Source organism: Tasmannia lanceolata, unplaced genomic scaffold (genome assembly GCF_043159265.1).
Source record: "Tasmannia lanceolata isolate RefF3 unplaced genomic scaffold, GAP_Taslan_0.1 ptg000016l, whole genome shotgun sequence".
In the NCBI taxonomy this organism is placed as follows: Eukaryota; Viridiplantae; Streptophyta; class Magnoliopsida; order Canellales; family Winteraceae; genus Tasmannia; species Tasmannia lanceolata.
In genome coordinates, this window is record NW_027518693.1 from 13,057,437 (window position 1) to 13,074,217 (window position 16,781).

The window sequence follows — 16,781 nt, forward strand, 5'->3', positions numbered from 1 at the left end:
TAACCAGCTTTTTTACAGCATTATTAAACCTCTCAAATCATGCCCTGAGGACTGTTCGAGGCCATAACGTGCTTTTAAAAAAAAACTTGCACACCTTTTCTTGTGCGCTTGAAAAGTGAAAGCCTAGACCTCCTCTTCTAGGTCTCCATGAATGAGGGCATTTGTTACGTCTAATTGATGAAGAGACCAATCCAGGTTTGCAACAGTAGAGAATATCAGTATGATGGAATTTATTTTGGCAACTGAGAAAAATGTCTCTGGCAATCAATGCCATGAGTCCATATGTATCCTTTGGCCACAAGACGAGCCGTAATCCTATCAATTGATCTGTCATGCTTATACTTTATAGTGTATACCCACTTGCATCCCACTAGTTTCTATCCTTTATAAAGATCTACCAATTTTGAGCTTGAGGGGGAGTGTTAACAGGTGTATATGTGTGAAGGGCACTTTTGTCTTTGTACCCTTCTCTTTTATATAAATACATTAGTGAGGGGGAGAGATCCCTAACTCACTCTTCTCTCTCAATCTCTTCTCTCATCCTCTCCTCTTCTTCAACATGTATAAATACATTAGTGAAGGGGAGAGATCCCTAACTCACTCTTCTCTCTCAATCTCTTCTCTCATCCTCTCCTCTCCTCTCCTTCAACATGTACAAATGTTCTTACCTTTATCTATGAGTATCAAGAACAAAATGAGGACTAGGAAACGAATCAAGCATACCTTTATCCAATGGTAGACTCTCAAGAGGTAACTAGTCCCATTTTGACTTTCTCCACTTGTAGACGTGCAACTGCTCAGGCTCACTATTTTGCAGATTAGTGTTATCCTTTGTGTCTCTTCTGCCAAGTGAAGATAACACCAAAGGAATATGAAGAAAGGTCGAGTCCATAAAGTCCATCTCTTTGCTAGCACAACTCTTACTTTAAAGGGTGGACCCTCTCGAAGCAAAGAAATGATCAAACTCATGAAAAGTGACATCCATAGACACAAGTCGATGCTAGGTGGGAGTATGGTAACATTGATGTCCTGTTTGTGATGCAACAATAAAAAACAATATTTTGAAATAGTAGCTATATTTCAAGACCCGGCACACACCAAAAAACTTAGAAAATGCACAACTGGACTATTTACGCTATATTTCAAGACCCGGCACACACCAAAAACTTAGAAAATGCACAACTGCACTATTTACACACTAAATAATCCTTGTAATTTTCAGATCACATGCATCTACACTTTCTCTTGTATAGATTTACACAAATGGATACCCCAAACTTGGGATCATTACTGTCCAACAAGAATTGGCAGTCTTGATTGATTTTTAGGCATGCCGAACACCTGGAAAAAGCACCCATTTCAAAAAATAGACCCTCCTTTAATATTGGAATCTGGGGCCAAAACTTTAGTTTTTTTTTTTCAATGGGTGGAAAGATAATTCCATAGTTAAAATTTCATTAAAAAGAATTACTGTTGTGGGGTAAATGAAAACCTTATAAGTTATAAATATGCTTCAAACAAAAATTCCAAATCTTAGAAACAAATACCTAATTGATTAACCCACAAAGATGTATTACTATTCTAATACGGTCTGCAACCACACTTCTTCATGTATTTATCAATGGATCAGCACCTTACATTATGAAGCCAAACCACGAGGAACTCCAAAGAGAACACCATATCATTGTTAGATGTGTTCAACACCTTGCACGAAATGAGAAAGCTTGCGATCGTGCTCTGATACCCAGTGTAAAATTGGATCAAATCTCTTGAAAGAAGAAAGAGAAATGGAAGAGAGAAAGGGGAGATAGAAGCAATGCTGACTTCTCGCCCTTCCCTTCTTATATTAAATGACTTGCATAATTACAAGACTGCCATTCATAAGTGAAAAAGTTGAAAATTACATAAATACCTCTTTGTTTCATATGTATACCTTGTATTTCAACAAAAAACATGATTGAAACATTGCATATCACTCTATTTTTGGGACCATTGGTATCTATATCTATATGTATAACCTGATTCACATGCATATTGTCGATACCATGGTTTTAAATTTCAGCCGAAATACCGAAATTTCGTCCAAAGTTCCAAATTCCGGATGAAATTTCAGAATTGTAGGACGAATTTTCGGAAAAATCTGATTTTTAAGTTTGTTTACAAAATTTCGGTACAATAATGAAATTTGCTTTGATTTTTTACCGAATTTCGGCTGAAATTTCAGTTTTGGCTATGTCCGAAACCAAAACCGAAATTTAAATTCATGGTCGATACAATCAATATTATCGTAGATATGGTCAATACATATTGTTTCGCCCTCCTATCTGTGCACATATTGATATTGATATTTTGAACCTTGATCGTCATTATTATTTGAAACAATATTATCCAATAATTCCTTGATAAATTGATTTTATTGCTGGAAATGAATATTTAATATCACAATAATAGCGTGACATTCTTCATTATACAATCTTTTAGTAAATTTCATTTACTATTTGAAATTTTTATATATTTAATTTTTCACGATAATTTCTAGATGTTATCATGATAAAATTTGACATTATCCCAATAAATATCTGAGTCAATAAATTACCAAGAACAATGTTTGTCATTGTGATCCCCAACATTGGAAAGTCCACTAGAACCAATTAGACCTGGCAAAAAGTGAGGGCCCTTCAAAACTGGGCCGGGCCGGGTGGACCCGCGGGCGCCCGTAGAAGTGCAAAAGGTTTTATTTTGGAACTTTTTTTTCGGTAATTGTCATAACTTTTACTTTTTCTATGTATTTTTTTCCGTCATTGTCATAACTTTTCGTTTTTCTATGTAATGTTTTCCCTAATTGTCATATTTTAGAACATCTTTTCAGTTTTTTTCCTGTAATTTTTCAACTTTGGTTCCATTTTTGGTAATTTCTCATTTAAAACTTAGTACCCCATGATTATTATTTATTGCTAGCCGCCTTTTCACAAATCGTACTTCTGCCAAATCTTTGCACTTTGAACCACACGGCAATAAGACAAATCTCTCAAACAGTCAACATAAATGGTTGGCAAAGGTGGCTAGCAAATCCCTCTACAAATAAAAAAAATCTTAAAAAATATGTCAAATATCCGGGTGACCCGCGGGTCGACCCGGCCCGTACGGTCCGGGTCTGGGTCTAACCTTAGTGACACGTAAAATTTTCCGGGTCATTTTGACCCGGCCCGTTTGACCTGGACCCGTATGGGCCGGGTCAAAACCAGCCCGGCCCGCCCGTTTGCCAGGTCTAGAACCAATGTCTTGTTAGAGAGAGTAGAGAGACCACTTGGCATTTGGAGATATAACTTCAAAGCATTGCACAAATGTCGTATTAGAGAAGGGTAAAGAGCTCGCTTTACATTTGGAGATACAATTTCAAACCCTTAAGCAATGCCAAGCAAAATTTATGTTTAATATGGTCTACATGTTTCATTTCTTGGTTGAGTTAAAATTCTTCACATCAAGCAAAATTTATTTTCTTTCTTTTTGTATGAAGTTTGATCAAGTGTTTATTATCAATGGTTCAAGCACCATGAGTTACCATAGCGATATTTCTTTGTTTTATGATATTTTCTATAGAGTTTTGAGTGTTATAACATTTTCTCTAATAATAAAGCTTCTATTAGTTTAAATACAGAATACTCATTCTTGTTATTAAATTAACATGTGTGAAAAATTTCAGGAGCTCTGGCATTGAGGTGCCCAAGACATTTGATTTTGTTAAGGTCAGTATGTCTCTTTTCAAACACTTGGATTAGGTGCCATATATCAGATTATTAGTTGTCATGTTGTTGTTCACAAATCATAGATTCACAAAGATGGTGAGATACATACTTCTTTAGAAATGGATGCAGTTGTCTTCTTTGTAAATCTCATTGAGCTTGTTTCTAATGAAATGGAATGATTGGTGATCATGAAATTTCCATGTTTGTAGCATGTAAATATATACTTACTTTTAAAAACAAATGCAATTGTCTTCATATTAAATCTTGTTAGATGAGTAATGTAGTTTGTATAGCAGGGTGAGGATATACTGGTCATTTCACTGTGTATAATCCTAGCAAACTGTACGCCTACATATATATCATATTGGTGAAAGGGCCTGAATAACTCTCACCTTCCTCTATTCTCTCAGTTCTTTCTCTCTTCTTTCGATCTAACATTCAACATGGTATCAGAGCCCTAGGGTTATTGTGTCTCTTTCTCAAAAAGAAAAAGAAAAAGAGTAATAGGGTTGCAACTTGGGTCTGGTTTTACCCGACCCAAAAAACCCAAGGGTTGGGTTTAAAGGGAATGGGTCTCGGGCTGGGTTGGGTTTGGGATTCAGAAACCCGAGTTATTCTCAGGTCGGGTCGGGTTTAAAGTGGAAAAACCCTACCCACCTAAATTTTAATCTTGGGTTATTAGTTTTTAATGCAATAGAATCAAAAGAAAACCCAGAGAAAGGGGGGAAACCCAACTGCCAATACTCTCTCTCTCTCTCTCTCTCTCTCTCTCTCTCACACACACACACACACACACACACACACACTTGATGAAGTGATGAAATTGGAGTAAAGCAATTTTTTTTCTATTATCCTGGAGATCGTTGTTGACGGGACAAAATGAGGACTTGAAATTGAAATATAAATTGGTTTGTGCAAAAAAGTTACAATTTATTTATCTTCTATAAGTTTGGCTAGTATAGAAATATGAAAAAGGTCCTTTTATAGTCTTAGGTCCTTATGAAGTGTGACAAGATGTTCTATGTTTCTTTTGAAAAGTTATGCAGATGTGTGAAAGAGGAAAGTTTTCAATTTAAAAAGGATTTATATTGGTGGCTGTGATTTTCTACGCTTAACTTAGGGCTTGTGGGCCTTTTTCTTTTTAATGATTCTACTGTTATGCATATGCTGGGATATTTTCAGATTCGTTATGCATTTGAGCTTTTGAGCAACCTAATATGGAAGCGAGACTATGATAGATTTGGTATTGATGAGCACTTGGTGAGTTTTATTTTCTTATATTGCTTTCTACATAACCGTATGTAACATTAATAGATATCTGACTGGTGTTATTTTCTTTGCACAGCATGTTCTTAACAAGGCGAAAGGACTATATGACACCGAAAGCTTTTCAAATGTTAAAATCCCGTTACTGGATGCGTTCTCTGGTTGGTCAAGATGCTTCATCCTATATTTTTTTATATTTTGATTGATAAAGATTATTAGTTGCCTTGAAAATGGTTGAGTTTTCAGTTTCCTTATTTTGGCAATGTAAGCTTAATGGGTAATGCATAATATTTAAAGCTTTTCTTTTTTAGTAGATCCAACAGACCATGCTTTTAACATACTCACAGTCGAGGACTTTGTGTCTACCATTGGGAATAATAAGACATGGTTAATTCAGGTGTGTTTGTTAATTATCCTATAACGCTATATTTACGCTGTAATATGGGCATTTGTTAATTCAAGTAAAATTATAACATTAACGTAGCCTTTAAGATTGTTGATTCAATAAATTTATGTTATTTCGTTGTGGCTCTTGAACTAGTTTATTATGTATTTTAAACTACTTGGACTTGATGAATCTGTTGGTGGCAACTCAGGTCTATTCATCTGGTAGCACCCGCTGTGCGCAGTTTTCTAGTAGTTGGAAAAGAATTGGTATGTTCATTTTATATAAGATTATTAATTTTGGAATAATTTTGTTTGCAACTTTAACTCCTGAAATTTGGTTTGGTTCTCAATTTAGATAGATTTTTATTTTGAGTTTCTTATGATGAATATGGGATATAGTAGGATTAAACCTCACTTTAATGTAATGTTCTCAATTTAGATAGATTTTTATTTTGAGTTGCTTATTATGAATTTGGGCTATAGTAGGATTAAACCTCACATTAACATAATGTTGTCAAAGTCATTTTAAGCCCACACACATCCTAAACATATGTCAGGCGTTTGGCGCCCCTTCCGCATCAACTGGCGATTAGGTGGGCACAACTTCTAATTTGTGTACCCAAGTGTGCCTAACCATTCACCTGAGTATGTCCTGTCCCAAAATTTACTGCCTATGACACCTCACATTTGGGTATTATTGATAGTGATTATATCACTGCAACTTCGATCATTGAGTGGATGTTATTTCTGATTAACATTTTGCGACTACAAGGATGGTTCAATGGCTTGATGGAATTATGGATGGTTAGTTGTTTTGGCTTTTGTTTACTTTTACCTAGCTTGAATGATTATAATTCCTTATTCTAATAATTATGAGATGTGTAATTTTTTTTGAATGGTTTGATGATCTCCCTCCGTGAAATGTATTTTTAGTCTTTTTTTTTTATGTAATTTTCTTTTCTTTGTATTTTTGTGGACCATCTCGGTTCCATTTTTTCAATATATTGCCATTTCAAAAAAAAAAAAATGAGATTTGTAACTTAAATGATTAATTTGAGCCTTTTTTTTTTTTTTTTTTTTCAAATTTGAGTTTTTGAATGGTTGTGATTAAATTTTATAATTTAAATGATTTTTTTTTTCATGATTGATTTATGAAGTCATGAATGAATAAAGATGTATTGATGTAGTCCCGAAACCAACCTTCCTTTGGAGATAAAAGTTAATGTGCTTGAATTAGGAATCAGGCCAATTTCTTTGGCTTGGAATGCTGATCCCCTGTGTCACTTTGTTCATTATTGGTGAGCTAGAAGCGAAACACTGATAGTCCGCTGACCTACGTGCTTCACAAAGTCTTACACTATTAAGATGTTGAATGGTGATTGGTGGCACAGATGACTCATACTTGGGAGGAAAAACGATAATAAGACGAAGCTGTATGTGACTGAAATTTTGGTGTGAGATGACTGCCTCCCCAATTGTTTGAGTGAAAGACTTATTGTCAATGTTTAAGGTTTTGGTATGTGTTTCGGTCGTGATGGAAATGGAAACATGTCAGTTTTAGATGGACATTTCGGTAAAGATCCTATAAAATCACGGAACCATATAGAAAAATATGCAAATGTTGGACATGTAAGATATTACTTTAGGAAGTACACAAACATAATCTCGGAAAAACCATCACATAAGTAAACAACTACTCATAATTTTTTAACAACATCAAACACTATATGACACATGACATGTGTTTTCACGCATTCTTAAATGAAAGGATGTCTATAAACCTGACATAAGGATCCTATGTGTTGGAAGAGTTTCATGTGATACAAATTTGCTAACAGATGGTGGCCAAACCCACCCTAATACCTACATTGTATTGTTTCTCCCATTATTTATAGCCAGATGAGTGAATTGGAAAAGTCTTTCTTGTAATTATACAATATGATTGATATGCGCACACTCATAAGTAGATGGTCGTGATGAGACAACAAAAAGATGGAGTGGAAGACGATTGGCACACCGAAGTGGTTGTGTACTTGCACTTCCCGAGTTCTTGTAGCATTACACCCGTTAGATCTCAGGCAAGATAAAAATGGGTGACCAAGATCGAAGAGAAATACAAGATAGGAGATCAGGGGGAGGGCAGAGGAAGGAGAGTGAATCCTAGGGTATCGGATTTCCACGTCTCTAACAGAAGTGATTCCTAGATTGGTTTTTATAAATTCCAACTAGGTTTCCTGATTCTAGTTGAAGTTTTACTAGAAAGAAAGCTATCTAATTTCACTTAAATAAGAATTAGTAATAAGTATTTAATTGCCCCCAAAATCTCTACACTTGGAGAATATCAAATTCCCCTTCTCTTGAGTATTACGAGTAAATTTTTTTTTTGAATTTTAAGTATTACGAGCCTGTCATTAATAAAGACACAATATTCGACTTATTTACAAGATTGTCATTGTCCCTTAGATTGTTGGATTGCTTTCCACAGAAAGTAGTTAATCAAATGTCACCAAACCAACTCTGAATTGCTCTCATATAAAGTATCTAGCCCCAATCTCTCATACTAACGCAATTAAGTGGGACTTTGAGCCTTAATCATCTTCTCAACACTGAGAGTACCTTCTCAAAATTTAGTGCACCGTACAGATCTCCATATAATCAACACAACAACATCCCCACTCCATCCGGCCCTCCCTAAACTCACATGACACACTTTGAAGTGTATTAGTTCCAATCTCACACAATCTATGTGCATGCCATATGACTATTTGATCTCAATCAAGAACATTGACCAATGATCAGGTCTGCAACTACTAATGTATTGTCACATGATATGCTAGTCCTGTAGTGTGGGTAGCAAACCATCATGTCGATGATCATCAATTAGATATGCATTACGTCAAGCTTGCAATAATAAGCAATGCCAACATCTCATAAATTAAGCAAAATTTTATCACAATTATTATTCTGCATAAATCAACATATATTCAACACATCCAGTTATAATTGACTGAAAGGCCACACCAGTGTCTACGACTATGCATGTCAAAAGTGAATCATTGAACAACCGTGTATGAACTCACTAACTTGTTACCTTGTTATGCATGCACTTGAGCTTACTTATTCTACAATATGGTATAAAATTTCTATTGACAGACCACACCAGTGTCTAAAACTATTTATTTCAAAAATGAAGTCATGAACAACCGTGCATAAGCTCACAAACATGTTATTCTACTATACCTGTTCTTAACCATACTTTTTCTACAATATGGTGTAAAATTCGTATTCATTGCTGACCTTCAATCATGTTGGAAGCTAAGGAATTCTTCTGCAGCAATCAATTATGGTTTTACTTCTCACAGTTTCTCTTGGTGCTTTTTGAGTTGTCTCTAATAATTTGAGGATGATAAGGTTTCATTTCAAAGCATTTTATTTGCTTGATTTGATGTTTGGGCTTCCTAATTTTTAGTCATTCTTTTGCATGGTTCTTTCTCGCAAATTAGTTGTTCTTCTCATATTATATGTTGTTAACTGTACCGTTCTAATTTTTTCACTATTTTAAGAAATTTATGTGCTTTTGCAATCCAGCAAGTTTGTTGGATGGTGTTGCAAGCACCGGTATGGTAGAACTTGGAGAAAGTCAGCTTGCAACTTACCTTGCAGAGAGGAGGTCCACTGGGCAACCCTTCTTTCGAAATGGTAATGCGCCTTGTACAATTATTACAATCCCAATTTATCGTGTCTTGTGAGATCCATCTCTGAGTTTTTTATTATTATTATTATTTTTGTAGAATTGATTGACAATACTATAGGCTTCATTACCATTAAAAAAAGAAAAGAAAAAAAGACTAGAGACTTCATTAAGTATATATCATGCTAATATACTGCTGGATTTGACACTTGATGCTGCTCTTACACTTACACAACCAGTGAATGTTAATTTGGCAGCGAAGTGCTGAAAAAATGTATATCATGTTTTTTAGTTGTATTTACAGTTGGGATCATGTGAGGGTGATAGAAATAAAATAGGTGAAGGTGCAAATGTACTTGAATGTGTAGGTATAAAAGGAAATTGTAAAAAAAGATGTATTCCGTACATGTTTGTAGGGTAATTCAAAGTATTCCACCAATTCTTGGAGTGGAAAAAATGTTTACTCAAGTTAAAATCAGGGGAAGGAAAACATGTGAAAATTTTACATTCTGATTTCCTAGGGTCTTGTGCTAAGAAGGATGGTTTTTGGTGGTTGTTTATCACAACCGCAGAAACATAACAAGTTGGTATATATCATAGTTACCCGGAAACTTTTTATAGATCGATGTAATTTTTCTAGAAAATTTTTTGATGCCCATTTCTCGTTCCCCAAAGAGATGTGCCCGAACCTGTTTCCCCAACAAGAAATGTGTTTCCTGAAAATAATGAACACTTCCTATTTCTCAGGAAGCTCCTTTTCTTCTTTTCAGAAACCCATTCTCTACTTTTCAGAAACCTGTTTTCTTATTCTGTATCCTATTTTTCCTTTGAAATTTTAGGAACTCGGAAACTAGCACTTGGGATTGCCCAATTTGTTGAGCATACAGCAATGATAGCATTAGAATAAAATAATACTCATGTAGCTATCATTATGTATACATTTTATGATTTTTGCTAACATAATGTATGTTCTTATGCTTCTCTTTCAAAAGAATGAGTTAAAACTAAAATCATATCTGTATTTATGCTCTATACACATTCACTGGACTCTATGGGAACTTCATAAAGAGGAAAATTATGTTACGTTTGAGAGTTCTATTTAGTCAAGTTTTATTACTTGTTACTATCCATGTGTAATATGGCATATAAATTCTTCTGAAGATAGTAGTGGGTGGAACATTGGTGAAACCTGTTTGATTCACCTAATTGCAGTCAACAAAAGATCAATGAGAACCATTCATTGAGTGCATTTATACCTGCAATTTATCTAGGAACCCAGGTTGGCAGTTGGCACCTTAGATTTCCAGGACCGCGCCTTAGATTTTATTAATGAAATGAGAAACATACAAGAAGAGGACTTTCCGCCTAGCATCAAAACCCAAAAGAGAAGAAGAATGCAAGTTATAAATGGCCTCTATAGATACTTATCCCCAAAGCATCACATCTAACTACTCCTCTGGTCTTTCTAAGCTAAAGCTTCTAGTGCTTACTTCACAACGTAACTCAGTCAATGCCAATCTTTTACTTGAATTATCTTTTGCTGTCCATGTGGGTGGCTATAATGATGTGGAGCCCGGTTGATTATGTGCTGCAAAGATACCGCTGTATTCACTAGAACATTTATTGCTGTTGGAATCATATGCTACAAATATCCTGCTGTGCTAACTGGAATAGTTGTTGCTGTTGGAAACTTCTCAGTTATTTCTCTAAGTATTAGACTTACTACTGTGTTTTTTCCAAGGTTTTAAGTTTTGATTTCGGTTTCAGTCGGCATGGAAATAGAAACATTTTGGTTTTGATGGAAATCTTGTAAAATCACAGAAACGTATGGAAACATATGCAAATGATGAAATTTCAGATGAAACTTTGGGAAATGCTAGAATAAGCACAAATGCATACTTAGAAACCATTACATAAGCAAGAAAACCATCCATAGTGGCTTATCACATTAAACATCAATCATTAAAAAAAAATCACATTAAACACCTAGTGACTTGCGTTGTTGACTTGTCGCGTATGTCTGGAACAATAAAGTCAATAAATAAGTACAATGTAATGAAGTATAAGAAAGTACAATGACTGGTCTCCCCTTCGTGGACCCCAATTCTATGTCAAGGTAGTATTGATCCCATGTCGATCTGACATCCGATGAATAATATACGGTTACTTTGATGTGCAGTTCAATGATGTTGCCTACCAAATATCATTTTCTACATAAATGAATTGAAATGAAATGCAAATCATAAATTCTTTCCCTTTTTTGTTTTTAGACCATTTCAGTCGAATTTTGGGAATTCCGGGAATTTCAGTCGAAATTTCGAGTAAATAATGGCGTGGAAGGAATTCATTGAGATTTTGTTTTGGTGGGGATGGAAATGGAAACATTTTAGTCGTTTCAGGGAAATTTCAGAGAACTTTAAATCCATGGTTTTTCTCCAAAGGGTTGTTACGCAGGTGTATCGAGGATTTTATTTGGTTGTTTCTTTATTTATCCAAAAAAATTGTTGTGAGTACGACCTAAAGCCTTTTGGTCACTTGCTATCATGTTTGATGGGCTTCATGTTTTTGACACTTGCAGCGTTTTAAAATATGAATACTAGATTATTTTTAGAAGTTCCCATTCAACAAAGAATGATTAATGGCTATGAAAGTAATATAAAAAAATATTTTAGTAGACTGGCTTGAACTGGGATTTATTTGTGCTTCCTTATTTCCTTACCATGCCTTTTGTCCTTCTATTAATTTAATTTTCCAGTGGCGTATTTCATCTTGGATTGTCAAATTGGAACCGCCCTAAGATTTAAAATTCACCAAACTAGCAGGTCACATGAAACGCCTATAGAGCCTTCTTATATTATTGCCAATTGATTGTTCAATGGTGGTGTTTTCAAATTGGTATCTTGCTAGCTCTATGTTTACCTACATACTTTTAACTTTGACGATCCCTAGTTACTAATATTCCTTGCAGGCCTTCCTTCCCTTGTTGCATTTCCCCAAGGTTGTAGAAGCACAGATTGTCTCGTTAGGTGAGTTTATGGCATTATTTTACAGAATTCTATTAGTGTTTGCGTGTCCCTTCAACATAGCGTGATGCGAGAGGTCAAAATGTTTGTTGAATATTTTGTCTACTTTCATATACTTTGGTTCCTGCTAGTTTAGATGTTTAACTAGTAGCTTAGTTGCTTTAAATTTTGGTGTTAGGTACCAAGAAGATCTCTCAGTGGATGCTGTTGTCGATTGGATTGCAACAAGCATGCATGGCCTACCTCGCATTCTTTACTACACGAAGGAATCACTGGTAATTTGTGTGACCAGTGTCTGATACATTTTTTTTTGTCTAAAAGTTTTCTATTGACTTTTGCAACTGTTGTTTGTTTTGCTTAGTTTTAAACAACTCAACTCAACTCAACTCAACTAAGCCGTTGTCCCAAGAGTCACTTCTTCTCACTGGAGCATCCAAAGGCCTACGTTGGATATGACCAACCCATCTTACGCGGTGCTCTCTCATCTTCTCCGCAATTGGTGCCACCCCCACCTTTTTACGGATGTCTTCATTTTTAATTCGATCTAACCTTGTGTGGCCGCACATCCATCCAAGCATTCGCATCTCCGCTACACTCATCTTATGCGCATGCTTCTTCTTGGTGGTCCAACATTATGAACCGTACAACATGGCCGGCCTCACAACTATCTTATAAAACTTCCCCTTCAACTTGGTAGGTATTTTACGATCGTACAAAACTCCTGAAGCATGCTTCCACTTCAACCAACATGCTCTTATTATGTGGTTTATCCTCTTCAATCCCTCATTCCTTATGTAGGATTGAACCAAGATAGCGAAAGATATTCCTCTTAGGTACCTCTTGTCCAGTCATATTTACTACAATCTCGCCCTGCCTCCTTACATTACTAAAGTTGCACTCCATATACTCTGTCTTAGCCCTGCTCAGTCTAAAACCTTTGGATTCCAAAGTAGTTCTCGATAACTCTTAACTTAGCATTAACTCCTGCTTTGGTTTAGTCTAAAACCTTTGGATTCCAAAGTAGTTCTCCACAACTCTAACTTAGCATTAACTCTTGCATTGGTTTCGTCAATTAATACTATGTCATCTGCAAATAACATACACCACGGCACCTCGTCCTGGATATCCTCTGTAAGTTCATCCATAACTAGAGTAAAAAGATAAGGGCTTAGAGCCGATCCTTGGTGCAGTCTTATTATAATTGGAAACTCACTAGACATGCCATTTGTAGTTCTGACACTAGTTGCTGCTCCATCGTACATATCCTTAATCATATCAACATATTTCGTAGGCACTTTTTTTCTTTCAATGATCCACCACATAACACTCCTGGGAACCCTATCGTATGCTTTCTCTAAGTCAATGAAAACCATATGAAGGTCATTTTTTATTTTCTCTAAATCTCTCCATTAACCGCTTAATCAAGAAGATAGCGTCCATAGTCGATCGTCTGGGCATGAAGCCAAACTGATTCTCTGACACTCTAGTCTCTTTTCTTAGTCTATGCTCAATTACCCTCTCACAAAGCTTCATGGTGTGACTCATTAGCTTAATTCTTCGGTAATTGGTGCAACTCTGGATATCCCCTTTATTCTTATAAATAGGTTCTAATATACTCTTCCTCCACTCATCAGGCATCTTTTTAGTCTTCAAAATATTGTTAAATAATCTAGTTAACAAAGCCAAACCCACATCACCCAAGCCTCGATAGGAATACCGTCAGGCCCCATAGCCTTATCTAATTTCATCTTTTTCATAGCTACTCTTACGTTTGATGTTTGGATTCTATGGACAAGCCTCTGGTTTTATCATCAAAAGTGTTATCAAGTTCTCCCAAAATCGCTACGGGTTCTCCATTAAACAACTTATCGAAGTAACTTCTCCACCTCTCTTTAACCTCGTTTTCTTTTACTAACAATCTAGTTTTAAACATCTTCCATTGACTAAAATGTAAATATCTTCTCTTGGTGACTACATAATTTCAGAATATTTTGTCTCCCTTAAATTGCATTTACTAGTTTGATCTTGTACATGTGCCTTGATAAATAATGGGTGCTGCGAGAACAAAATGGCATGGTTAGGTCATTGAATTTGTTACTATCATATTCAGCTTAGAGGTTACGAGTCTTTCTCGAGGTCAGTCCTTGGGGTGGTAGATAATCCAAACACACCCATTAGGATCTTCACTAATTTGGACTTTATCATGTTTGAGATGGGCTTCCTGAATAATATGCTCTAATGTCCTTGAGAGACGTGTCCGATTGGCTTGTTGATAACTTGATATATCTTGCTCTACCATATTCTGAATTCAGAATTCATATTCCAAGGGGCCAATTCTTTTTCTGTGGAAGGCTTCACCTTGGCCCCATCAACCATCCCTAACAACCCCTTCCCTTCAACAAAAAAATGAAACTTGAACTCCCAAAGAGAGTAATTGGTTCTATCAAACATGACTAAAATACTTCCATATTTATCAGGTGAAGAGTTAATGAAAATGTGAGACCATTCCTTAAATGTCTTTAGCAATTACTAATAACGATTTCCCAATGAAAATTGCGGTAGAAGATTTTCCTATAACATTGCATGATAACATCGACTAACATGCATTCGTAATTTACCTTTGTATTTCATCTTTTGGACTGTTTGTCGTCTTTTCTAAGCTGAAAGTGTTATGAGCTTATTTTGTTTCATAGTACTGGAAGTAATATGAACTCTCTTTCAAATTTCAGAGGCAAAATTTCATTGTTAAGAGTGGACAACATAAGGTAAAAATACATTTCTTTTCCCACTGCATTGTTAAGAGTGGACAACATAAGGTAAAAATACATTTCTTTTCCCACTGCATTAATTCTATATATATATATATCTATATATATATAGGGTTCACTGTTTGTGAGCTCGAGTGCCCAAACACATGGGTCCCACATTTTTTGTGGTGAGCCGAACCATTCATTTGCAAGGCCCCATCATAGATAGGATGTGTGCCAAAAATCAGGTCCATTGGATCATCCTAAACCCTCCAAAAGTGGAGGGCAAAAATGGGCAGATTTGTCGACAAACAGTGTCTGTCCATCTTTCCCTCCACTTTTGGATGTGTTAGGATGATTCTATGAACCTGATTTTGGAACACACCCTATCTATGTAAAGGCCTTCCAAATGAATGCTTTGGATCACCCCAAGAAATGTGGGACCCATGTGTTTGTGGCACTCAAGCTCGTATGAGCTTGAGCTCACAAACAATTTTCCCATATATATATATATATATTTGCATTGCAATGTTTCTTTATGTGGTACTTGTAATGATCAACTTTTCCTAGCCACAAGATCCTCTATTGTCAAGTCTAGATCAATCTTCATGATAACATAAATTGTATTATTATTATTATTTTTTGAATGGCATAAATTGTATTATTGTCCATTAAAAAAAGACTGATTTGTGGACGCAGACGTGAGTGTCGCTCATCGATACTGACACGGAGTGTCGGACACGGCAAACCCACAAAATTTAGAAACGGGGACATGGCTAAAATAGAAAGTATATCTAATCACGATTTGTCAATACAGTTTCTCGCGTCTGAGTTTCGACAAGGAATAATGGCAACATCTTCAAATCTAGAAATGGTGACACGCACATACATAAAATTATTAGTTAGTATCATAATTTGTAATAATATAAATATGGTATTCATTTAATAAACTAATAAATTTTAAAATTAATGAACTATACTCTAAAACAAACATGAGATAATCAAATAACAACACATTCATCAATTTAATCTAGTTCTCTTTCATCTCCAATATACAACGAGAATGGGAGACCAATATGATATAATAAATCTAGTACTGGAATAAGAGTTTGTTTTGGTTTTTAGGTTTAGGGGAGGGGATATAACAACAAATATTAGTTAAAGAAGAGCTCTTTTTTTTTTGAATGGTAAAAATTCACTGAATCAAATGGAAGACCGAGATGGTCGACCCAGAGAGAATACAGAAAGGAGAGAAAAAATACAAATGACAAGAAAGAAAATAAAAACTATGAGGGGGGGAATCAAACATCTCTAATCCCTGCCTTCCAACCCCTTCCCGAGCCAATCTATCCACTACACTATTGTCCGATCTTCTAACGTGATTGAAGACGATTGATGATCCTCCTATCCGGTCCTGAATCTCATAAAAAAACGCGCAAACCACCAAGGTGGCATAACCATGTACCATCCCTCTTAGCCAATGTATCACATTCAACAAATCTCCCTCTACAATAGTTCTATTCAATAAGGCCTTATCTAGAAGCTTCATTCCTTGGTGTGCCGCTCTTACCTCTGCCTCACTCGCATCTGTATTCCCTATTGCCCCGAGAAGGCCCAAATGACGGCTCCATTTAAAAACAAATATTAGTTAAAGACGAGCTAAAAGAAGAGATATAACTACAAATATTAGTTAAAGAGGAGCTAAAAGAAGAGTTAATAATAAAAGAGGTAAACACATTTAAAAGTGTCCAGAGGAGTGTCGACACGGGTGGACACACGTGTTGTGTAAGACACGGCAGGGCATGTGATGCAGCACCGTGAAGGGAAATTGAGGAAAGGGGAGAGAAATAGACGAAAGGGGATAGAAGAAGAAGAAGAGAATAGAAGGAGAAGAATAGAAGAAGAATAAGAAGAGAAGAAG

The 16,781-nt window shown here is 35.7% G+C and overlaps 1 protein-coding gene across 3 annotated transcripts in view; it reads left to right on the forward strand.

Annotated features, from left to right (window-relative positions):
* The window catches only part of LOC143848788 (DNAJ heat shock N-terminal domain-containing protein), a 41,195-nt gene that overhangs the window by 2,817 nt on the left and 21,597 nt on the right, over positions 1-16,781 (forward strand). Inside the window, exons 3-11 of one of the 3 annotated variants that reach the window (XM_077357850.1) lie at positions 3,704-3,746; positions 4,929-5,006; positions 5,092-5,173; positions 5,324-5,409; positions 5,609-5,666; positions 8,988-9,098; positions 12,059-12,116; positions 12,292-12,388; positions 14,843-14,929. In XM_077357850.1, the coding sequence (XP_077213965.1) occupies positions 3,704-3,746; positions 4,929-5,006; positions 5,092-5,173; positions 5,324-5,409; positions 5,609-5,666; positions 8,988-9,098; positions 12,059-12,116; positions 12,292-12,388; positions 14,843-14,929 (700 nt within the window). The remainder of the gene's footprint in view (positions 1-3,703; positions 3,747-4,928; positions 5,007-5,091; positions 5,174-5,323; positions 5,410-5,608; positions 5,667-8,987; positions 9,099-12,058; positions 12,117-12,291; positions 12,389-14,842; positions 14,930-16,781) is intronic. The other 2 variants (XM_077357852.1, XM_077357851.1) reach the window with 2 other exon arrangements.